The sequence below is a fragment of the Cryptomeria japonica genome, chromosome 3 (genome assembly GCF_030272615.1).
Source record: "Cryptomeria japonica chromosome 3, Sugi_1.0, whole genome shotgun sequence".
Lineage (NCBI taxonomy): Eukaryota > Viridiplantae > Streptophyta > Pinopsida > Cupressales > Cupressaceae > Cryptomeria > Cryptomeria japonica.
The window spans coordinates 850,756,833-850,782,094 of NC_081407.1; the positions used below are offsets into that span (position 1 = coordinate 850,756,833).

General features: G+C 37.4%; 1 protein-coding gene across 1 annotated transcript; it reads right to left on the reverse strand.

Moving 5' to 3' along the window:
- Positions 1–120: 120 nt before the first annotated feature.
- On the reverse strand, positions 121–24,872 carry LOC131047131 (cysteine synthase). The gene is made up of 10 exons (XM_057980979.2): positions 24,624–24,872; positions 24,373–24,482; positions 24,103–24,160; positions 22,502–22,765; positions 22,274–22,411; positions 21,914–21,965; positions 20,351–20,430; positions 19,961–20,020; positions 695–775; positions 121–511 (listed from the first exon to the last, which is right to left on the reverse strand). The coding sequence occupies exons 1-10, from the start codon at positions 24,663–24,665 to the stop codon at positions 419–421; spliced, it is 978 nt and encodes a 325-aa protein (XP_057836962.1). The 5' UTR covers positions 24,666–24,872; the 3' UTR covers positions 121–418.
- Between the last annotated feature and the right edge of the window lie 390 nt (positions 24,873–25,262).

Sequence of the window (25,262 nt, forward strand, 5' to 3'; positions counted from 1 at the left end):
AAAGGTCAAAACAAAATGTTAAACAGAGTGGAATACAATTTCCAAAAGAGCTAGCTGATCAGAAACAAACTGAACAAAGCTGCCTTGTACACTGCCTTTAGATTTAAATTGCCACTCAAAAAAACGAAAATTTACTCACTGGCTTTTATTGCATTTTCATGTACTTGCACACGTATCATACTAATTCTATATGTAGTGTACTCATACAAATGCTCAGAAGTTCACTCTTATCTACATGTCTACAAAAGCAAAAATCTAAAATACATCAATGTCAACTAAGCACTAATGCAAAAATCTAAAATACATCAATGTCAACTAAGCACTACTTTTCTAGTTCTCCACTCGTCATTTTCATGAAATTGAGAAATGAAAATGAAATGCTTCAACAAACTTGACCAAGTTAAAACAATTTTGAGCTTCATGGTTCAAAAACCATATTTTCAGCTTCTGCCTTGATTGATTGGAAGAGCACAGAAGAAAGATACCGCTCACCAAAACTTGGGAGCACCACCTGCAAGTAAAAAATAAGTCAATCCAGAAGACAGGCAATTTCCAAATGTTTGCACCGCTGGGGGAAGTCCGGTGCTAACATAATCAGAAAAGTACTTGAAATTCATAAATATAATAAATACAAATGAACTTAATTGATGGAAAGTAAAACTACGAATGCTGCCTAGAGAAGCCAGATACTCACAACAATAAGCTTCCCAGCATTTTCCGGCCTCTTCGCAATTTTAATTGCAGCTGCAGTTGCAGCTCCTGATGATATTCCCACCTGTTGCAATCATATAAATCAGCTTCAGAATCAATTCTAACCACATGCAACAATTGAAGGCCGAAACAGGAAATTGAATTAAGATAATGATTAATAGGTAACAAGAATACAGTGCCCTGAATTCTTGTCCATCTGTAAAAAGGTAATAACCGAGTTTTGTAGAAGGAATGTAATTCAATGGGACCATGTAATCAGAAAGATGTTAAAGAACATGACTGAGAACAACAGAAACAAATCAATTTCATCTATAAACCTTTTCTAGACAAGCAAACATCACGAATGATATCATGCACAGATCTATACTATGATGCTTCTATGAGTGGTTACTCCCTCTCCACCTCAGAATTGCATCCAACTTCTCCATCTCTACTGTGGTGTTGGCATATTGAATGATAACATCTTCTCCCAACTTTGGTGCAGACAAGAGCCTTGTTCCCATCCTCCTAGATCTAGATCTGGATTAACTTTTAGATTTTTATCTTGGATAGTAATTTGAGCATTCCTGATTAGCTATTTTAACGTGTACTTTTAACTTTTAGATTTATAACTTTACTAATACTCCTTTAAGCATTCCTGATTAGCTATTTTAATGTGTACTTTCAAGTGCCATAACCTGCTTTAGATGTTGGAATTTCTTGGTGGAAAACACCATCATAATTGATTCAATATGTTGATGCAGCAAATCAATTTCAGCCATTGTGTTCAGATACCTCATAAGAACTTTTTGTGGAGTCATCGATGAGAGGCTGAACAGTCCTCACCTAGAGAACATGCTCAAATCAAGAATTAGGTGTTTTTCCTCACCTACTTTTGTTGATGTTAGACTATGTTACCAGTTCTGGTTCGGATCCTGGCTAGAGATTTGGTTTGTGGATCTGGTAAAAAAGAATTGGGTTCAAGTTCATCTATATTTATTTTAAATAGTAAACCATTAATAATCTTCTTAACAAAAAAATAAATCCTTATCATCAACTTAATAACAATTATTAAAAAAACAACTACACAATTGAAAAAGGCCTGTATTATTAATTTTATTAATATAAATTATATTATATAACAATTTTATAATAGTCATACAATCATAAAAGAACCTATTTTGTTCTGTCTAATGATTGATCGAATGAATTGGAAGCCCAAAGGAAGCAGACATTAGGAAACAGAAACCAACATTTTCTATTAACAGTAAAAAAGGAAACCTAGGATGTGGCAATATTACCCAGCCCTACCAATAAGGTGATTAACTTTTTTATAGATCTCGACATCCCTAAATACCCTCTCTAGATTTGACTGGTGATATCACTGAATTAGAAACAAGAGTTGTAGCACCACCTGTCATATGTGTTCAAGGCCCTACACTAGATTCTGCATGAAGGGCAAGAGCACATCATCAGTTTTGAAGCCTTGAAATAACATCCACATTGGTTTTGGGTGGCATTTTTCTTGCAAACGTTAAACAGGAAAAGGACCAGATTTGCACAAAATGAACAAAAAAACATTTTGAAAAATTTAAATCATCAAAACTTAACAAAATTTGGTCTGAGTCCACCCAGATTCGTCTGAGGCGAACCCACAGTGATTATCTCAGCCGCAAAACGATTCCATAGTCAGATCAGTCTGGATCACAAACTGGGTTCAAAGCAAATCCAAATCCAGGGCTTCAAGCTACAAACCTGGTAACACAGAGGTTAGACAGATGTCAACATTTCATAGTTCCACGGAGTTTCCTGACGGGGGGATGTGGGAACAAATTTTGGGGAGGGGGAACCAAGGGCCTAGTTTTGGGACAACAAGGGGACAGCGGGGGTACGGCAGCAGAGCAACAGTCGGGGGGGGAGCGGAACTGATATACAAATTGAGGTGAATTGAAATCTTCAAGACAAAATCTGCAATATAACATCTCTACAACTGCCCCATGAAAAGAAAACTAGTTATCACAAAGTTAAAGTTTCGTTAGTATGTAGTGGCATGTGCCATATAGCAAGCGACCTGGCAATGACCCCAGCAGAGGTGGCAGAGGTGGTAGTGCTGTGAGGGGTCGTTTCCCCAAGTCCCCAAGTCTCAGAAACATCCCCATACAGGGGATTGGGGGTTGTTTTAGGGGGATGTGTCCCCGTAGAACACTGCAGTGAAAATTTCTTTACCACCACTGAATTATCTCAGATGTTAGAACCTTTTGCTTTCCCACTAGACAATGAAAATTCACATTAGAACCTTCTTTCACTTTAATGGCAAGGGGTAAGCCCTTCAAAGTTAGGATATCCCTCATTCATTTGCTGCTTCTCTACAAAACAAGATGTAGATGTCTCCTCTTTATGCTTATTTCTCCAGATTCCTAATGCCTCTAATGCTTATCCAGATAAATGTGTCTTAAGAAGAAAGAAACTTGGTGAGCAAGCATGTTGGTTTTGCAACAGCTCTACAGAAGTTCATACAGCCTCCATCAATGTCATTTTCTTTGCTATCATGCACAACCAGTCAATCAACCTTAACATGTTATAATCATTAGTGGGATCTACTTCTTTGTTCCTTCTAAATTCTGTTAAAAGTAGTTACACAGGTGCTTGGACTATCTTGCTAAAATTGTTCTTCTTATCCCATAGTACAGTAGCACAATTACCATTTCTTGCATTGTACTATCCTGCATCACCTTGTCAAAATTGTACGTCACCTTATCAAAGGAAACCATATATAACAGTAATTCAGGATTAATGTCTTTATTATTCCTGACAACTACAGAAGTCCTATGCTTTCATGCTAAAAACTGTGGTGTCACTTTACTTCTTAACAAGAGTTTCCGGATGTAAGTTCTTTCATTGTAAAGCATTATACAATATCGTCAACCATATACCCACATGCCATTAAATTCTATTAAACTTCTAATATCCTTGGAATTTAGTTTAACCATCTTTTCATACAAAAGCACATCAAGATCATCATGCCATTAATATCTTAAGTTCCAACAGGGGCTTCCAATCGTGCATTACAATCAACAGTACTGCTAGCCTTTCCCGTCCATTACATGGAGGTCATCCACAAAGTTTTCACAGAGACAATCACTCTAATAATATTTAAGATGGAGGCAAAACAAATTACACAAACAGCACAATATGAACAATTACACAGCAACTTGTGAGTTTAACTTGCCATCTTATCAGTTGTAGTGCCAATCTACCTTCAAATCCATGGTGCAGGCAAATATTATAATCCTTTCCATCCCATATGGTTCCAATTTCTTCAAGAACACTTCTGACAGAGGAACATTGACAGTGGCAACTCCAAATCCATTGTCTATAAAATTAATAATCTTATGAATCATATCCGAATTAATTACATACTTGCTGTGTAGAAACAAAGATCCCCAATGATGATGTGTCAATTGAACTTGTCTTTCAATTTAACTTCAAAAGCAGAACTAGTCACATGTAACTGTCAATTCTAGATTTGAAAAATGCACCAGACCCCCTCTTTAATGCTGTTGGTTTACAATATCGCTAGCATCATCCTCAACTGAATATAGAAATTCTTCAGCAAATCGTCATGCCATTCATGGTGACATTATTCACACCATAGTTGAAAAACTCAGACTCGGCAATAACTTGGCAGGTTTTAAAAATTTGAAAACTCAGGACTCGGCAATTTTATCAAACATTTTATATACATAGATATTTAAAAATATTCTTCAAAGAGACACATATTACTAAATTTGTTGAGCTAATGACTAATTAGTAATTACTATCATATATAAATCAAAATTAGAATTCAATACATACCATAGACCAAAAAGCAAGTTCAACTCTAAACGAGTTGTAATGCCACTTCCACTAGCCATGTCATATGTAGAAGTTGCCTCATCTAAAAAGATTTTTTGCAAGTTGTGCAATAATAACGTCAAAGTAGGCACACTCGAGAGTTATATCCCAATTCACCGTCACCCCCTCATTGTAACCAAGTTTTTTATTTGACAGATTCCAATAACTAAAGAGGATTTGAGAGTGGAGACCCCAATGAGATTGAGAGGTAGTGGCCCTCATGGGGATCTGGGGGCAGTGCTCCTTGTGGGGGTTTGGGGGCAACACTGTTGGCATGATTGGCATAACTGATGCCGATGGAGAATGTTGATGAACCAGTAAAGGATTGTTGGTAATGATATAGTGATGAAGAGATTGAGATTATTGGCTTAACGACTTTGATCAGTTATTTGTATTGTCATTGATGGCAAACTATGTGGCAACTATATTTTTCATGTTTATTTTGTCATCTAAGTCTTTTTGGTCTACCAAAAATGCCTTACCAATAATGAAGACAATGAACTGGGAATTAGGACCTTAACCGGTAAACGTGGAAATGTTTTGATTGGTTCTAGAGATTGGTGATGAGTCAAGTGTTGAGGTTTGGAACATGTATTTGTATCATTGTAATGTATCTTTGACCGGAACCGCATCATGCTTTGATTGCCAAAAATCATGTTTATGATTTTTGTTGTATTTTCTATAGGGTTTAAGAAGGGTTTTAGAACCGGTAACAAATTCTTTTAACCAGTGATGTTTTATGGTTTGGCGGTGATTTATATCATGTTCAATGTTGATTGTGACGTGGCACAACCTGTGTGAAAAGCTAAGTTGATATTTTGGCGCAATGAAGGATGGAATTTCTTGGGAAACAGCGAAGAGCATTGAAGAGTGTTTTATGGGTTTGACTGCCTATCAGATCGAGTTGCTGTGATGAGTTACGATCATTCAACGGCTAATATTGTCTTGAAAATTGTTATGATGATCTATGATGATCTGTATTGTAAATTCATTTGAATTTTGATGTATCTAGGGTTTTGTAACCGACTAAGATGTAAAGGTTATTTAGGTCAGTATAGTTGATGTTTGTTGTGTCAGTAATTTGAGAAAAGAGTGTGAAGCCGAACCAGTGATGTATCTGCAAGAGTGTAGCATATTGGAGTTAAATTGGATCTAAACAAGCAACCAGTTAGTGCTATTTCCAGATCATTCATCTATTGTTCCCTAACAGTTGGAGCAGACAAAATCCCTTAACCAGGTAGGTTCTAACAAGCCTTAAATTGTAAATCCCTTAACTAGGTAGCTCAACATCTGAGTCTTAAATCCTCTTGCGAGGTTGCTTCTAATCGGGCAAAGCTCCTAACAGGGCTCATTATAGCAATCCCTTAACCAGGTGACTCCTAACAGGGTCTGCTCCTAATAGGGCATCATTGTAAGCTCCTAATCGGGCTAGGCTCCTAACAGGGCGCATTCCGAAAGAGTGCACAATTTTTGTGGGTACCAATTCCCACAGTGGTTTTTCCCTAATTGGGGTTTTGTTGTCATTTCATGACACCCTTGGTCCATCAGTGAGAACCGATCAGAGATATGTTCTATGGAACACCGCTGCCTCAGTTGATCAAGGAGAAAACAATGGAATCATGAAGTATGAAGTGTTGTCTTGCCGGACCCCCCAAGTTTCGAAATTCCCCCAACTACAGTGACCCGAGTCTCCAAAGTTCCCCCAACTTCGATGACCCGGGCCTCCGAAGTTCCTAAGTCTTCTTTTCCCCAACCCCGGAACCCTGAAGTTCCCAAGTTCCCAAGTCTTCCCAACTTTGGTGACATATGTCTCCGAAGTTGCCCCAACTTCGATGACCCAGGTCTCCGAAGTTCCTAAGTCTTCTTTTCCCCAACCCCGGAACTCCGGAACCCCTAGGTTCCCAAGTTCCTAGTTCTTCTACCCCGGAGCTCCAAAGTTCCTAAGTCTTCTTTTCCCCAACCCCGGAACTCCGGAACCCTGAAGTTCCCAAGTTCCCAAGTCTTCCCAACTTTGGTGACCTATGTCTCTGAAGTTGCCCCAACTTCGGTGACCCAGGTCTCCGAAGTTCCTAAGTCTTCTTTTCCCCAACCCCGGAACTCCGGAACCCCCAGGTTCCCAAGTTCCTAGTTCTTCTACCCCGGAGCTCCGGAACCCCCAAGTTCCAAAGTTCCTAGTTCTTCTACCCCGGAACTCCGGAACCCCCAGGTTTCCAAGTTCCCAAGCCTTTCTTCCTTTCTTTCTCCGTAACTCCTGAACCCCGAGGTTCCGAAGTTCCCTTCCTTTGCTTCCCTTCTTCCTTCCCAAAACTCCGGAACCCTGAGGTTCCAAAGTTCCTTCCTTAGCCCTTTTTTCAATCCTCTGGAACCCCAAGGTTCCGAAGTCCCTTATCCTTTTTTCTCCTTCCCTCCTCGAAACTTCGGAACCCCGAGGTTCCGAAGTTCCTAGCTTCTCCTTTCCCCGGAAACCCAAGGTCCCAAAGTTCCCCTCCTCTCTTTAGCCCTTCTCCCTTCTTCTCTCTGAAACTCCGGAACCCTATGGTTTCGAAGTTCCTTCTCCTTTTGCCTTCTCTCTCTAGTTCTCCAGAACTCCAAAACCCCGAGGTTCCGAAGTTCCTTTCTCCTTCTCTTGTCTCCCTCACTTCGGAAGTCCGAGCTTCTAACCGACTGGCGACACTTCCGGATGGCGTGGTCGACACTCAAGGCTTTTAACGCTCCAACAGTTTTAGTGACTTGTGCACCTTCTTTTGTGGAGCCACAAGGGTGCATTAAGTTTTTTTGGCAGGATTTCCATCAAGGAGGTACGGGGCCATGTTTGGTGACTTATGTCATGTCTGACTTTGGAAAGTTAGTCAATCCACCTTCCTTAGAGTTGCCTTTGGTGGTATGGCTAGGTTGCTTGCATGTACAAGTCAAGTGCATGCACTTCCTTGCACTTCCAAACTGACATGCAGGGGTCATGATCACCCTTGTAACCCTTTTTCTATATAAAGGTTGTTAAGCCTCATTGTAAGGGGTTCTCTCCCTGCTGCCTTGAGCTTTCCTATGCTCTTTTTCTTCTCTTAAAGACTTGTAACTTTTTTTTGCATTTCTGCAACTGTAAGATTGGCTTTTGGCGTTATGATTAATTAAAAAAAAATCACCATTCTTGCCTCCTTCTAACCTATCTATGTTGTGTATGTTTTTCTTACCTTCATCATAGGTGTATGTCTCGTGGCTTTTCTCTCCATATATGTTGTGTTAACTTGTTTTCTGAGTGTGACTTGTGGGAATCCTTCTCCCCTCTTGACACTTAACAAACTCTAACCTCCATACATGCGTTTGGGTCACTTATGCAATTGAAGTTGTGCATCTCTTGGTATTTTTTTAGTTGGTTCCTTGTGCCATTTCGGTAGGGAGAGAAACAATCTCTTATCTTGGTGCATCACCTCTTTTATTTCAAGCATTCTCTCTTCCCTTTCCCTCTGCAAGTTGTTAGGATAGGCTTAGGAGTTAGTTTTTAAGTGTTGAGTTGGTTCAACACCTACACCTAGATTGAGAAGGAAGTTGGCCTTCTTCGGAGATTCAACCCCCTTGCGCAAGGTCCCACACTTCGGGGTTGTTTCAATGTTTCACAAGGTTGCTGAGTTGATAGCTCAGCAAGGGTGCGAGCTTTTGTGATAACAGTTTCCTCGTGAGAATTCTGGTGTTCATGTGGTGAATATTTTTGATGTGTTGTTTTGATTTACTTTCAATTTATGCATGTTGATGAACACTTAATGAGCAATTCTGATAAATCAGTTTAACAGTTGGATACCACTGATTACCAGTACCGGTAAATAGTTTGTTACTGGTTTGTGATTGATTTTGTGAAGTTTTATCAGTTTAAATTTAAGTTATGAATTGTTGTTAATACTAATTCACCCCCCCTCTCAGTATTAACCGGATCCTCTCAGATTAACAATTGGTATCACAGCCTTAGGTCCACTTTGTGCAGAAGCTTAACAGCTTGAGGAAAAGATCCTGAGAAAGATGATGAAGAAGGAGGGTCCCAAGTTTACCAAGGACAACTACCGGATATGGAGTGATCGGATGAAGATACATATCAAAGGAATGGGTTCTCAGTTTTGGCATCATGTGACAAACAAGTATGTGGCTCCTACTACCAGTCCCCTGACACTTGATGAGCTTAAGGAGCAGCAAGAAAACATCCAGGCACTTGAAGCAATTGTAAGTACTTTGTCTAACTTTGAGTATATAAATGTTCATGGTTTAGAGACTGCATTTTAAGTATGGGAGAAATTAGGTTTGATTTATGGAGGTCATGAACATGTACAAAGGGCTAAGAAAGAAAGTCTTAAGAGGTAAATTTGATGATATGAGAATGGTTGATGGTGAGAATATAGCACAACATGGACAAAGGATTAAGGAAGTTGTAGATGGTATTAAGAGTGTTGGAGGTAAAGTTGAAGAAGATATTGTTGTTAGTAAGATGCTTAGAACTCTCTTACCACAATATGCTATTAAGGTATTCTGCAATACAAGAATTGAGATCTGTTTCTAAAGATAAAGTTACTGTTGATTCCCTTATTGGTAAATTGACTGCATTTGAATTAAACAGCTTTGATAATAGTGTTTCTAAGCCATCTGAATCTACTTTTAAGGCTTTTGTAACTGATACATCTATGAAGAAAGGAAAGGATATTTGTCATAATCATGACTGCAGGTCTAGTCATGGCGGTAGCAGAGGAGATGGTGATGATGATCATCTGATGGAACTCGAGGCACTATTGGCTAAAAGATTTCCTAGAGGCACAGGTAAGTATAAAGGTAAACTTCCTCTAAAGTGTTTTTCCTGCCTAAGTTACCAGTTCTTCCCCTTTTGGCCTGGGTTCGGATCCTGGTTCTTGCCCGATCCTGGTTCTCCCCGGGTTCTCCTTGGGTTCCTCCCAGGTCCTTCCCAGGTGGCCGGGTTCCCTGTGGGGAACCTTCCCAGGTGTCCAGGTTCCCTGTGGGTCCTGCGTCCACAGGGAACCCGGCCACCTGGGAAGGACCCGGGTGGAACCCAAGTCGAACCCAGGAGGACCCGAGTGAACCTAGGAGGACCTGCGTGAACCCAGACCCGTGGTTTTCAAAAAACAAGGCCACGGGTCAAAAAACAATAAAAAAGGGACTTTTAAAAATAGTTTTTTAATAATAAAACTCTAATTCGCCCCTTTATGACTTTTTAAGACTTGAAACTTGAATATTATCTTTTTTGCAAATTATGAATATGATATTAGACTTTAGTTATTAGTTTACTGATTACATTTGCGATATATGAATATTTATTGGCATTGGCAATTAATAATTATGGATTTATCATTTATCATTTATCATTTATGTATGGAAAGTCACATTGTATATTTTATATTTGTATGGATTGTATATATTGAACATATATATAATATATGGGTATATATATATAATTAAAATATGTGTATGGACGAACCCGTACCTGTACCCAAGATTTTATTTTTTTTGCCAAATCCACGAATCCGTACCCGAATCCGAACCCGAGCTCGAATCCGAACCGGTAACTTCCTGCAATAAGATTGGACACGTTGCTGCAAATTGTCCTAATGGTGATAAAAAGGAAAAGTTCGGGAAATTTAAAGGAAAAGGAAAGAAACATTGCTATGTTGCAGTGGATGAAAGTGTGACAGATGAGGAATTTGAGGAAGAGGACAATGAGGAAATTGTCTTTGTTGCTATGAAGGAAAATTTGACTGATGAAAAATCTTTGGTGTCACACATGGATAGCAATGATGAATGGATAATAGAAAGTGGTTGCTCACACCACATGACCGGTGATAGAAACAAGTTCATATCTCTTGAAGAATTTGATGGCAGTGTGGTAAGGTTTGGTAACAACTCACCCTGCATGGTTAAAGGTAAAGGATCTATTTCATTGAATGGAAAAAGTAATGCAGATGATGTTTTTTGGGTAGATGGATTAAAACATAACTTACTAAGTGTTGGACAATTAAATGATAAAGGATATCTCCTTGAATTTAAGGGTGGAGTGTGCAAGATCCTTGGAAATAAAGGAGAGTTGATTGCTAATGGAAAGCAGACTAGAGGTAATCTTTTTCATCTAAATACTAATGTGAATAGTTGTTTGGTGGCTAAGATTGAAGACAGTTGGTTATGGCACAAGAGGTTTTGTCATGTGAACTTTGACAATTTGATGAAGGTTAGCAAATCAAGTATTGTGAGAGGTATGCCCCAGCTTGTGAAACCGGAGAATGTGTTGTGTAAGGACTATCAGATGGGTAAGATGACTTTTGTATCTTTTAAGAGTAAAACTTTTTCTTCAGAGCATATCCTTGATTTAGTTCACACTGATCTATGTGGTCCTATGAGGACTAGAAGCTATCATGGTGATAAGTACTTTATGATTTTTATTGATGATTTTTCAAAGATAATGTGGGTAACTTTTCTGAGAGAAAAGTCTGAGGCTTTCAGTAAATTCAAGGCATTTAAAGCTTTAGTTGAAAAGGAAAGCGGGAGGAATTTGAAATGTCTGAGATCTAACCAGGGAGGTGAGTTCACTTCTGATGAGTTTGTGAAGTTTTGTGATGAACAAGGAATTAAGAGGCAAATGTCAACACCCAGAACTCCACAACAAAATGGAATTGTTGAGAGAAGGAACATGACAATTGTGGAAGTTGCTAGAACAATGTTGATACAAGGTGTAATACCTAAAATGTTTTGGAGGGAAGCAGTTAGTACAGCTGTTTATACTTTAAACCGGGTACTTGTTAAGAAAGGTAATGATAAAACACCTTATGAACTTTGGAATGGTAAGATTCCTAATGTAAGCTACTTTAAAAAAATTGGGAGTAAATGTTTTATTAAGAGAGATGATGTTACTGGAAAATTTGACGCTTAGTGTGATGAAGGGATATTTCTTAGATACTCTACCAAGAGTAAAGCATTCAAATGTTATAACAAGAGAACTAAGAAGATAGTTGAAAGTGTAAATGTCAAGGTTGATGAATTCTTTGAGAAATCTGATGAGACCAGCAAATCTGAGCCTGAAAAATGATGAAGAAAACCTTGTGTTTATAGAACCGGAAGTGCAGAAGAATGATGAACAGAACAATGCAGAAATAGGTGCTCAACCGATAAATGAAGAAAGCAATGAAGAAGATGATGAACATGAAGCAGCAGGCACAGCACCGGAACCGGTAATACCAAGGTATGTCAAATTAATTATTCAGAAGACCAAATTATAAGAGATAAGAATGCTGGTGTACATACTAGAAGGAAAATCAGAGAAAACTCTTGTCTGATTTCTACTATTGAGCCTAAAACAGTAAGAGAAGCATTGAAGGATGCTGACTGGATTAATGCTATGAATGAAGAATTGGATCGGATAGAGAAAAACAAGACCTCGACACTTGTTCCCAAACCTGAAGACAAGAATGTTATAGGTACAAAATGGGTTTTTAGAAACAAGTTAAATGAAGATGGCAAGGTTGTAAGGAATAAAGCAAGACTTGTATGCAAAGGCTATGCACAAGAAGAAGGAGAAGACTATGGTGAAACCTTTGCACTAGTGGCAAGATTGGAAGGTGTAAGAATGTTACCTGCCTTTGTTGCTTTTAAAGGATTTAAGGTATATCAGATGGACGTTAAATCAGCTTTTCTAAATGGTATCCTGGAAGAAGAAGTATATATAGAACAATTGGATGGATTTGCATTAAGTGAAGATGAAAATATGGTTTGCAAATTACACAAGGCACTATATGATTTGAAGAAAGCACCGATAGCATGGTTTGAAAGATTGCATACACATTTGATCAAGATAGGATTCCAGCATACCAGTGAGGACAGTAACATATATTTAAAGATTGATGGAGACAGAATGTTGATAGCAGAAGTTTTTGTTGATGATATAATTTTTGGTGGTGATGATGATTTATGTATGGCTTTTGCAGAGGAAATGAAGAAAGAATTTGAAATGTCTCTTATTGGTGAGATTAAATTTTTCATTGGGTTGCAGGTTCAGCAATTGGATGGTGGAATATTTATCTGTCAGACTAAATATGTTAAAAAAATATTGAAAACTTTTGGCATGGAAGATTGCAAACCAATTCGTACACCAATGGTGATAGGTTGTAAGTTGTCTAAACAAGATGATTCACCCTCTGTTGATGAAAAGGAATGCAGGTCCATGATTGGTAAGTTGCATTATGTTGTTCACAGTAGACCGGATATTGCACATGTTGTTGGATTGGTTGCTAGATTTCAGAAAGATCCCAAGGAGACTCACTTGGTAGCGGTGAAAAGGATATTCAGATATCTGAAAGGCACAATGGATTATGGCTTATGGTATCCTTATAAAGATGACTTTTCTTTGAAAGTGTTTACTGATGCAGATTGGGCAGGCAATGTTGATGACCGGAAAAGCACTACTGGTGGAGCTTTTCTTCTTGGAGGTAGATTGGTTGCTTGGACAAGTAAAAAGCAAACATGTGTATCACAATCAACAGCTGAAGCAAAATATGTTGCAGCATCTATGAATTGTACACAAGCAATCTGGATGAGACATGTGTTGGAAGGTTTTTAGCAAGATATATCTGAACCAGTGATTATTTATTGTGACAATACTAGTGCTATTAATATTTCAAAAAATCATGTGTTACATGCAAGGACAAAGCATATAGAACTAAATATCACTTTCTAAAGGAGAGAGTACAAGAGAAGCAAGTCAGAATGGACTATGTGACAAGCAAAGAGCAGTTAGCAGACATCTTCACTAAACCTTTGCCGAGGACAACCTTTGAGTACCTCAAAGGTAAATTAGGGGTTAGACCCCTACATAAGATCAACTAAGATGCAAGAGATGCATCAATCCAATGGGCTTAATGAATATTTTTCACTGTGGATTGATGAAATGCTGGCTACTCCGCAGGGGGAGCAACTTAGATGAAATTTGTAGAGATGTTGGAGACAGCAGTAGCAGGAATGAAGACCGGAGATGTATTTGCACCTTTGGCATTGTTGTCAAAGGGGGAGAAGTAATATGATCCAAAGGAGAAAAATTTGAGCCAACTAGGAGATGAAGTGTAGCAGAAGAGCGAGTGAAGGCAGCAGAGAAGATTATAGTTGACAGTTGAATATGTTGGTGTTGCCATCAATGCCAAAGGGGGAGATTGTTGGCATGATTGACATAATTGATGCTGATGGAGAATGTTGATGAACCAGTAAAGGACTTTTGGTAATGATATAGTGATGAAGAGAATGAGATAATTGGCTTAATGACTTTGATCAGTTATTTGTGTTGTCATTGATGGCAAACTATGTGGCAACTATGTTTTTCATGTTTATTTTGTCATCTAAAGTCTTTTTGGTCTACCGGAAATGCCTTACCAGTAATGAAGACAGTGAACTGGGAATTAAGACCTTGACCGGTAAACGTGGAAATGTTTTGATTGGTTCTAGAGATTGGTGATGAGTCAAGTGTTGAGGTTTGGAACATGTATTTGTATTGTGATGTATCTTTGACCGGAAATGCATCATGCTTTGATTGCCAGAAATCATGTTTATGATTTCTATTGTATTTTCTATAGGTTTTAACAAGGGTTTTAGAACCGGTAACAAATTCTTTTAACCAGTGATGTTTTATGGTTTGGCGGTGATTTATATCATGTTTAAATGTTGATGGTGACGTGGCACACCCTGAGTGAAAAGATAAGTTGATGTTTTAGCGCGATTAAGGATGGAATTTCTTGGGAAACAGCAAAGAGCATAGAAGAGTGTTTTATGGGTTTGACTGCCTATTAGATCAAGTTGCTGTGATGAGTTACAATCATTCAATGGCTAATATTATCTTGAAAATTGCTATGATGATTTGTATTGTAAATTCATTTGAATTTTGATGTATCTAGGGTTTTGTAACCGACTAAGATGTAAAGGTTATTTAGGTCGGTATAGTTGATGTTTGTTGTGTCGGTAATTTGAGAAAAGAGTGTGAAGTCGAACCAGTGTGATGGATCTGCAAGAGTGTAGCAGATTGGAGCTGAATTGGATCTAAACAAGCAAGCAGTTAGTGTTATTTCCAAATCATTCATTTGTTGTTCCCTAACAGTTGCAGCAGACAAAATCCCTTAACCAAGTAGGTTCTAACAAGCCTAAATTGTAAATCCCTTAACCGGGTAGCTCAACATCTGAGTCTTAAATCCTCTTGTGAGGTTGCTTCTAACCGAGCAAAACTCCTAATAGGGCTCATCATAGCAATCCCTTAACCGGGTGACTCCTAACAGGGTCTTCTCCTAACAGGGCATCATTGTAAGCTCCTAATCGGGCTAGGCTCCTAACAGGGCGCATTCCGAAAGAGTGCACAATTTTTGTGGGTACCAATTCCCACCGTGGTTTTTCCCTATTTGGGTTTCCACGTGAAAATTCTGGTGTTCATGTGGTGAATATTTTTATGTGTTGTTTTGATTTACTTTCAGTTTATGCATGTTGATGAACACTTAATGAGCAGTTTTGAATAATCAGTTTAATAGTTGGATATCACTGATTACCAGTACTGGTAAATAGTTTGTTACTGGTTTGTGATTGAGTTTGTGAAGTTTTATTAGTTTAAGTTTAAGCGAAAGTTATGAAGTGTTGTTAATACTGATTCACCCCCCCTCTCAGTATGAACCGGATCCTCTCAGATTAACAAACACCCCAAATGGGGTCAAGGGGCAGCGCCCCTTGTAGGGCTTTGGGGGCAATGCCCCCAACAAGGTTGAGGGGCAGCGCCCCTCACGGGGTCTAGGGGCAACCTTTTTAACTGCAAGCAAGAAAAAATGAAAATTAAAGCCTTTGAAACCTTTACCACCAATGAAAATCACATTCTTTTAACTACAAGCAAGAAAAAATAAATGATATGAATTTGGACAAGTTTTTAATGCAAAACTCACAATATTTTGCATTTATTCAAAGAGTTTTATAGGGAAAAATCGCCACAAGTTTTTCAAAAACTCGTTGAAGAGTTTTGGGCAACTAACTCGCATGACATTTTGACTCGAGAGTACTCACAAGTCACAAGAGTTTTTGGAGAGTTTTTCAGCACTGATTCACACAAACTAATAATGAATATTTTTGTTTGCATCCTCTTATATTGTACGACTCTAAGCTTGTATATTATTCTTCTTATATTAATGCCTATGTAAATGATTTAAGTACACCTTGCTCTCTTATTCTTTGGGCAACAAATCATAATGTTTAACCCTATCTAAATTCGAAACTCTATAAACATATTGCCCAAAATCCTTTATCTACATGAAATAGCTGAAAATTGTGTAAACTGCCTATTATACGATGAAAAAGACCATAGAATCCTCTTTAAATTATGAAATTGTGTAAAAGCCAATAAAAAATTATGTTAAGTGCTCTTTATAAAGAATATCCATTGTTGTGGCCATGCCAACTGACTCCATTTCATCACCAAACCATTTACAGCTCAGTTCATGCATCAACATTCTAATCCTGTCAAAAGGGTTGTGGTCAATTGGTAGGACCACTTGGTTTTCATGTTAGAGACCAAGGTTCAATTCTAAGGACATCATAATGCTGGTACAATGTGCTGGAGTGATATTCCCACACCAATGTTAGTTTGCAAAAGGCCCACAGGTAATGAAGAAGGAAAGCCAACAACGTGCAAGGACTAGCTACCATGCAAGAAGAGGAGAGAGTGTTCACGTTATAGAAGCAAAGGATGGAGAAGACAAAAGTGGATGCCTTGCAGGAGAAAAGAAATGAGAAGGTGGCCTTCAAACCATAGGAGCACCACAAGGAGGGGTGGGAGTTTGAAGTGTAACTGCAGTAGTATCTGTGGTGGTAGAACATTAATAAAAGTAGTAGTAACCCCACAAACAAATTGTACAGGATGTAGGTCCCATGAACAAACCCTCACAATTGAAGTGGGCACCCCCATAGAACCCACACTAATTAATCTAATCATTTATAACATTCTAATCCTTGAATTGCCAAGTTGCCAAAAAAGTGGTCATCACCCATTCCAAGTCATTGTTAAGATGATCACCTATTCCAAGTCATTGTTAAGATTGGATGTATGATCTACGGTAAAATGGATACCCCCTAAAGAAGGATGGGTAAAAATCAATTTTGATGGGGCCTCATGTGGAAATCCAAGGCTTTCAAGGGTAGGGTATGCAACTAGAAATTGTAAAGGAAACTTGATGGCATTTGAATCTAAGAAATTACTAGAGGGAACCAATAAAAAAGCAAAGTTTCAGGTGGCTTGGATTGCCTTGAAAGTGGGCAGAAGACTCGGAATAAAAAAAAAAGATTTGGAAGGCAATTCACAAATAATTGTTAATGCCATTAAATGGAGGACTTCTAATTGGAAATTCAATAAATTTTTATAGCCTATTTGTTAATTGATAGAGTACGAGGACTTTCAAATTTCCTATATATAGAGAGAAGGAAACTCTCTAATGGATAGACTAGCACAATGGGCGATGGAAAGGCCAATGGAGAATGACTAATTTTGAAAGATATTTGGCACGAGTTTTGTGAATGCATTATGAAGGGATGGAAATCAGTGTTAATTGCCATTAATGAGAATAGAAGGTCGAGTGGGAGGAAAGGATAGGAGAGTATTCTGATGAGGCAATTTGCATTGGTATAGGTGTGAGAGGGTTGTTTAGGCATTAAATTGACTCAAGACATATGGACACCATCAAAGATGGATGGAGGCCAACTTTAGCTTAATAACTAAGGATCGCCAAATAGCTTTCAAGGGGAGAGTGACTGATGAGGCGCTTAAGAATGTATTCAAACATCATTGCCTATGATACTCCAAGCCATTAAAAAGTTGTTGCGCAAAGAAATTCTGAATTGATTACAGGTATAGAACCAATGTGGATATTGCCACTATGTTTTTTGCTTGGCTATGGGAGTTGGAGAGTAATGAAGAAGCAAAAAGGATAATGGAGGAATTCACGTGGAAAAGATGGAGTGGGAGGGGGAGGGGATGGAGAATTTTATCGAAATGGCAGGAACCGGGAACTAGTTTTCAAGCTCAAGGTGGTTGTTGGTACCAACTCTACTATAGGCTTAATTGCCTATTGCAACCGCTTATAATTTGGGGAGCCAATATAAATGAAGACTATTGGTGTGAGCAAGCATTGGCAAGGGTTGAATTTGAATTTATAAAAGTATTGTTGGAGGAGCCAAAGCGAATAGAGGTGCAGAACATTGGGGAGGAGATGTCAAAAGCTCCGTTGGCAACGCCTCAACCCAAAGATGGCATGGCAGTGTAGAACAAGGGGTTGGTAGGGCTTTTTTGGGAGAATCTTCATTTTTATCTTTTGTATAAACAACTTTTTATTATTTGCAGCAGAAAGGATGGGAGGGTTAGAATTTTGGGGTAAATTTCTGCAAACAGGGAGTTTTTTGGCATATACAACAAAACAGTGATATAAACCAATCTAATATCTACTTTGCATATTAATATAAAGCGTACAGAACCCTAGTCTGTTATTTAATGATCAGAAAATAATTAAAATAAAATAGAAACCTAAAAAATAAACTATTCAATAATTCAACCTAAGTTACAAACAAGACTTCTAGATTATTGGCAGCTTCAACTTGCAAAATGCTTCAGCCTACACCTGTAGATGGTCCCTTTTAGTGGCTTTTCCTCCAAACTGTGAAGCTTCATGACAGCATGTTCCTCTGTGCCAGCAATCACATAGGGCCCAGCCACCTCATCATCAACTTGCCTAGATGCTTCTTGCATCCAATATAATAAAGAACTCATTAACCAAATTGAAATTTAACTCTTTAACCAAATTGAAAGCTATGCCTACTATTCTTGTTGTTCAAGGCATTTTGTCTTCTATAATACACCATCCAACTCTGATTTGCTCACATCTTAATCTCTTCAAGGATTCACAATGTCTTGTATTTGTCATTTCAAAATTTTCATGTCTTTCACTTCTGTCATTGGAGCAATCAGTAATCTACAATGATGAATTTAATCAACAAAATGCATTCAAGTCCATACGCCAACTAGAATGGGGTGTGCCTCGTAACATAGCTTGTCATGTGAACACAGAACTGATGGTAGCCTCTCATTACAACCATTGGAAACACCCTTGCAGTGCTTGATCAAGACATGTTTGAAAGGCTAATTGAGAGATACCACCTAAGGATGGTAAGAAGGTTTTTTATGATGGTAGATAAAAAAATTTATCATTTCCTCTAACATCTTTTCTATGAAACCTCCATCATTTACTTGTTCACATAGATGGGCACCCATATTTGTCATTATATTTTCAAATAGGAAATATATGGCAATCAAAATAACATAATGCTTTGTTGGCACTTCCTATCTTATTTGATAGAATGTTATCTAACAATCTATTGGTTTATAATTTCTAGTGAAAGAACTATAAGAGCAAAATTGTCAACTGTACACTTCTTAAAAGGTTGTTAGATCAACACTAGATGGATGCATATAATCATTACGTTTTGACTTCTTTTTGTCTTACTTACATTATAAGAAACGGTAGTCTTCTGTCACTAAATAAATAAGGCCACTAGATTCCAGCCTCCAATGCCATTCTCGTCATCATCTTTGATTGGTAATGGCACTCAATAATGCCACTACTTTATCCAAGTGTTTGTGGACTGTAAGAAGTTATCAAAAAACTGAATCACAAAATTGTATCAAACACCCAGTTTATATAAAATCAGCACAACACTGCATTAGATAACATCTGTTTCTGTTCCACCTGCAATACCATTCTCCTCATCGTTTTTGATTGGTAATGGTCCTCAATAAATTAATAACACCATACTAGCTCCCTTTACGATATCCAAGTGTTCATGGACCATCAGATATCATCAAAAAATTGAATCAACCACCCAGTTTATATAAAATTAGTACACAACATTGCATTAGATAGCATCAACTTCTGCTTCACTATGTAATTTTTTGATACCTTCCTAAATGTAAAAACCAATGATGGAATATTTCTTAAAGAGTATTTGTTATATTTTAAACTCTCTAGTTCTACATTGTACAACAGAGAAAATAATGAAACATGCTCAAAACATATGATATGCCGAATAACTCAGCCTCACATGCAATGTTTGAATGCAACAGGCCTCCCAAATTTGAAATATCAAAGACCAAAGAAGCATCCTAAAAACATGTTAAATCTAAACATAAACGAGATTTGTCATGCTTGAAATACAAAAGTCCAACTTGAACACTGAAAAGCTTCTTCTTGCCTATAAGATGTGGATTATTGAAAACATGCATTTCAAAATAGCACTTTGATAGGGAAAAAAATCACAATAATGTCAATAAAGTTACTCTACTAACCAGCAATCCTTCCTTCATCGCAAGTGTCTTGGCCATTTCTACAGCTTCATCACTTGAAACCTGACAACATTGTCCAGGTAAGAATAGAACAAATAACAAAAATGCATCCTGATGTTTTAAAAATAATCAAATAGACAAGTATGAAGATTGAAACTGGAAAAACAAATATTCAGGATTAAATTTCAATAGACAGCAGTCACCAACTTCCTAACAAGAAAAATATGTTTCACTCATCATTTCCAACTGTGTATCATTCACTAATACATCTATAATTACATCCCACCAAATCCTTGTGATTTTAACTCTAAAACTCTTGAACTTTTGGTTTGTTAGAAAGTTAATAAAAATGGAATTGCATGCTTCACAGAATAAGCACTGGAGAGAACAAACCTGAATAACCTCATCCAGAATGTTGACATCCAGAATACCAGGGACAAATCCAGCACCAATTCCTTGAATTTTATGAGGGCCTGTAATAGAACCAAAAAGAACTTATGAATCTATGTAAATGAACACAAGGAGTTGACGTAACTAAACCTATTCCAAAATACTGTTCCATTCTATTTTCCTCAAAGGATAAGAAGTAGACATTTAAATTCATATTGTATTTGCTGATCTACTTGAAAAACTATATGATAAGACTAGTGATCTCGTAATGGAAAAATGTAAATCACTTACTCTCCCAAATCAAAAAGCAAATTGTCATGAGCATTTTCCTGTTAAGGTTAAAATTCTTTAACCAGCTATTAAAACATTTTAGTATTTGCTATCATCCTGTTGTTTGGACCAGGTAATATTTTTTGTAAAGAATTACCATCATTCTGATTCAAGTTCTAAATTTTTGGACACAAAATTGGCATCTGGTTTTCATGGATTATATTCCAAATTCCAATCATTGACCGTTTGCATAAGGACTAAACTATAGTGATTATTTGCTAGCGCTGCACCTTTTCCTTCACCATAATTGTCATAAATTGACTGGAACATGTTTTTAATCACTGTCTCCCATTCCTGAATACTAACAAGATATTGATAATTGAACCCAGCATCTGCCCACAATGTCATGGCTGTCAAAATATATGCTGATTTACAACTTACAACATGCAAAGACATAAGGATTACCTTATTTTATTCAATAATGTAATTTGATGTATTTTGTAGAGAGAAGGCAACAACAGAAAAAATAACAGATATGCAGAGTAAGATTAAAAATTATCAGTAATGAAAGAATGAGATGATCAAGAGCAAAGAGGCCAGCAATTATCTTATTTTCCCAACCCCTCCAACCCAAAATCCCAAGTAAACAACTGTTTGACTACCATTCAAGCATGCCCTTAATGATTTTCCCTCTCAGGTACTAAATGCATGCAAAACTTGGATACAGCAACTGGTTACAATGGCATGAGTTGAACAATAAATATTTGAGAATTTGCAATTGATTATAGACAAAGAATTTGCAATTGACTTGTGTAGCATGCCAACCAGATCCTTGAGGGGACAGCTTCCTAAGTACAATTAGGGTCCTTGAATGGACCATATTTGATGTTGATCTGTCCTCTCACAATTTTTTATCCATCTCAAGTGCTTGGAGTAATACAGAATAGTCAGAAAAAGAGATTGAATAGTTGGAAAAAATATTTAACTAAGCGTAACCTTTTTGGCCAAAAGAAGCACTGCAAAATTAAGTCACTATGCATTTTTTCTGAAGTTACTGAATCTATAAGGAAAATTTTAAAAGCATACACTTGCAAATAGGAAAAACAGAAAACCCAAAACATTACCAAAAGTGATTATTATTATGAATCATCACATTGCACCAGGGTGTTGGCTGCTAAATCTATCATATTTTTAGCTAAATTTTAGATTACATGTTAATATCAATCATTCATATAGCAAATAGCATCAACAAACTGCAAAAACCTGCCATTTAAAAAAGGTTCAGTCATTTCTTACCAGGCTTGCCTCCGGACAAAATAGCACTCTCAGTGGGCTCCACACCATAGATCTACAAAACAATAGATTTTTAATCATATATATATTGTTTATAGCATATTAACAGGTGTCTATGGAAAGGAAAGAAGGTAGATTAATCAGTCATCATCATGAGAAAACATTCAATACAATAAATCTGACATAACACAGAACTTCCGCCACTTCTTATGTTTAAGAAACTCTCAAATTATTTACTACATGCATAGTAACATATTTGACATACTCGGATGAGGTAATCCCACCCATATATAGAATTAAAAGAAGAAGAGGGTCTCAAATTAACATCAAGTCCAGTTCACATGTAATAGTCAAAAAACTGACCTTAACATCAGGTTTCTTTTCCCTCAGATAACAACCTGCACCAGTAACTGTACCTCCAGTTCCAATACCAGAAACAAGAGCATCTACCTGGCCTGCAGAGTCTCGCCAAATCTCAGGTCCAGTTGTCTCATAGTGAATCTGCAAGACCGCTCTCAGAACTGTCAACTACCATCTTATGCTATTATTCCCTCAAATTTTCTTCTAATTAAGCAGTATGTATAAGATTACCTTTGGGTTAGCAGGATTCTCAAACTGTTGAAGCATATATGCATTGGGAGTTTTTTCCACTATATCTTCTGCTTTCTGGACAGCACCTTTCATACCCCTAGAAGGATCTGTGAGGACCAATTCAGCTCCAAAAGCTCGCAGTAAGATCCTCCGCTCTATACTCATAGAAGATGGCATTGTGATGATAAGCTTATATCCCTTTGCAGCAGCTATAAAGGCCAGCCCTATTCCTGTATTGCCACTTGTAGGCTCTACCAGAACACTCTGCATATGTCAATATTTTGACACAAGATGAGTCCAGACCTTAATTGAAACAAAATTATATAGATGTAATTCAAAAACCTGCATGCAGAAAAAACTTTGCTAGAATAGCTAAATTTTGTGAAAAGCATCAAAATTACTCATAGAGAATGTCTACTGAATTAATTAGTATGAAGGGTATTAATTTAATAAAAGCAAAGTATAAATATGTTTCAAATTTTACTGGAAGAAAATGAGACTGATTATTTATATTAAGAACTGCAATATATGCATACAAATACCATCAATTGGACCATGGTCCACTGACTGGATTGACTACTTCATTTTACAGCCAGCCAGGATTTCATTCTCGCAGAAGGCTAGGCTGCATCATGTGTAAAAGAAATGAAGCCAGGAGCAAGTACCAGGTTAATTTGTTACCCGCTAAGCCATTGGCAGCCAACCCCAAAACTCTTGCAGCTCATATACCGTGCTTGTTTCAAAAAAGCTTCAAAACAAACAAACCAACAAAAATGCATACAACAAGATATCATCAAGGCTCGGGGAATAAATACTCACGGTATGATAATAAATTCATGCAAAGAAGATGTTTGACACACATGGATCATGTCCACAGCCATTTCCCATTTACGTTATATATCGTTACTAAGCTTTAAGCTGTAGTAAATAAGCTTTATGTCATACCCAATTCGCTGATAATACCATGCAAGTATTACCCTGTCACATGAAAAATAACTTATTCCCATTTATTAAAGCGAGCATAGTCCAAGAGATTGTAATGTAGTGTTAAGAAGGGCTCATAAGAGATTTTAGTGTAATGTAACGAGGGTGCTCATAAGAGCGTGAACTAGTTTTGAATCCCTCTCACAGAAACAATGGCAGCACCGGCCATAACTCTAGTAGCAAGCATGACCCATGTTCATATCCAACTCACAGCAACAATTGCGGCCATAGTTTTAGTGGCCATATGGCAAGATTACTGTGTAATAACTGTGGGGTACATTCTAAAATGGCCCCAATAGAGAAACCTTAAGAATGTGATCCAAGCTTAGCCCACACAACCCTTTCCCAAGATTTATAAAGCAAAATTAAAAATCACACAACTATAGCAAGGACAGACAAAAATTGTGCTTCTCAATCTACTGCGAATGCTATCGTAATGCCTAGAGAAAAATAAGAACGCCCTTACTACAAAACAGTTTATATTTGTGCTTCTGCAATCGAGTAGAATTATAGCAGAATCAAACATTAGAAAAAACAGAGGACATTTACTCTGAAAAGGGCAAAAAGCAAAAGAAACAAAATCGGGCTCAAGCCTGATATAGCAAAGCTAAGTCTACCTGTCCGGGAGTAATCAATCCTTTTTCCTCTGCATCGCTAATCATACTATAACCGATCCTGCACAAAAACGGTAGAAAACGAAAAAAATCAATACTTATGCAAGCATGCGCTCATCTTCAGGCATACTATAAATCCCCCTGTTATAAACATCGCTCTACATCATTTTCAACTAAGTTATTGTATCAATCTGATCTTCTCAATTTCCAGCCAAAGAAAATTGCAACATAGTTCGAATTTTGAACCAAAAAATTTCCATATGCTTCAAATACCTGTCCTTCACACTGCAGCATGGCTCCATGATTTCGAGCTTTGCAGCAATTTTTGCGACGCATCCTTCCACAACATTGTTAAGATAAACCAGTGGCGTATTACCGATTAACTGCAAAAAACCAAAAACCAAAAACCAAAAAAATACAACCTATAAGCAATTGCAAGAACAAAACTTTAGCCGTATAAAACCTATTCCGCTAAGATATTTCTGCAGATAACTTCAAAGGTGAATTTTCCAAAAAATGCACACCTCAGTCACGTCTTTAGCGATTCTGGGACTGTCTTTCGCCATTTTTGGAGATCTTTACGATTGATTCTCTTCAGCTAGTAACTACAAGCAGAGGTGCAAAACGTAAACAAACGAAGGTACTATCCTTGAAATTATAGGACATCCAGAGGGTGCTTTGAGTAGATATGGATATACTCAATGTATATATTATAGCTATTTGAGCGGTATATTCGTTTGGAAGCGTGGGAGTTACGTCTGCCGGCGCACTGTAACACAATACACAACACACAACTCACCCTGGAAATACCCAAAGTATTTATTATTTATTATTTATTATTTATTAATATTATTTAAATTGGTGGATTTGTACCATTGCAAGGTTTGTTGATTTTTCAAAGGTTAGAAAAGAAAGGATGTGTTTTATTTGTCGTAATCTTCACTCCTACCTATGCATATGACGATGCCGTCCATGACTTTCAATTCCTTAACATGATGTTATACATTCAAAAGTACGCAATCAATTATAATATTGTTAAATTATAAAGTATTAAGATAAATTAAAATTAAAATTTTAGGTTTATAATAAAAAATATTTATCTGCTTATTATTTATATTCATTAATGTCTAGAGGAATTTTGCAATAGTGGCAAGGAATGATGG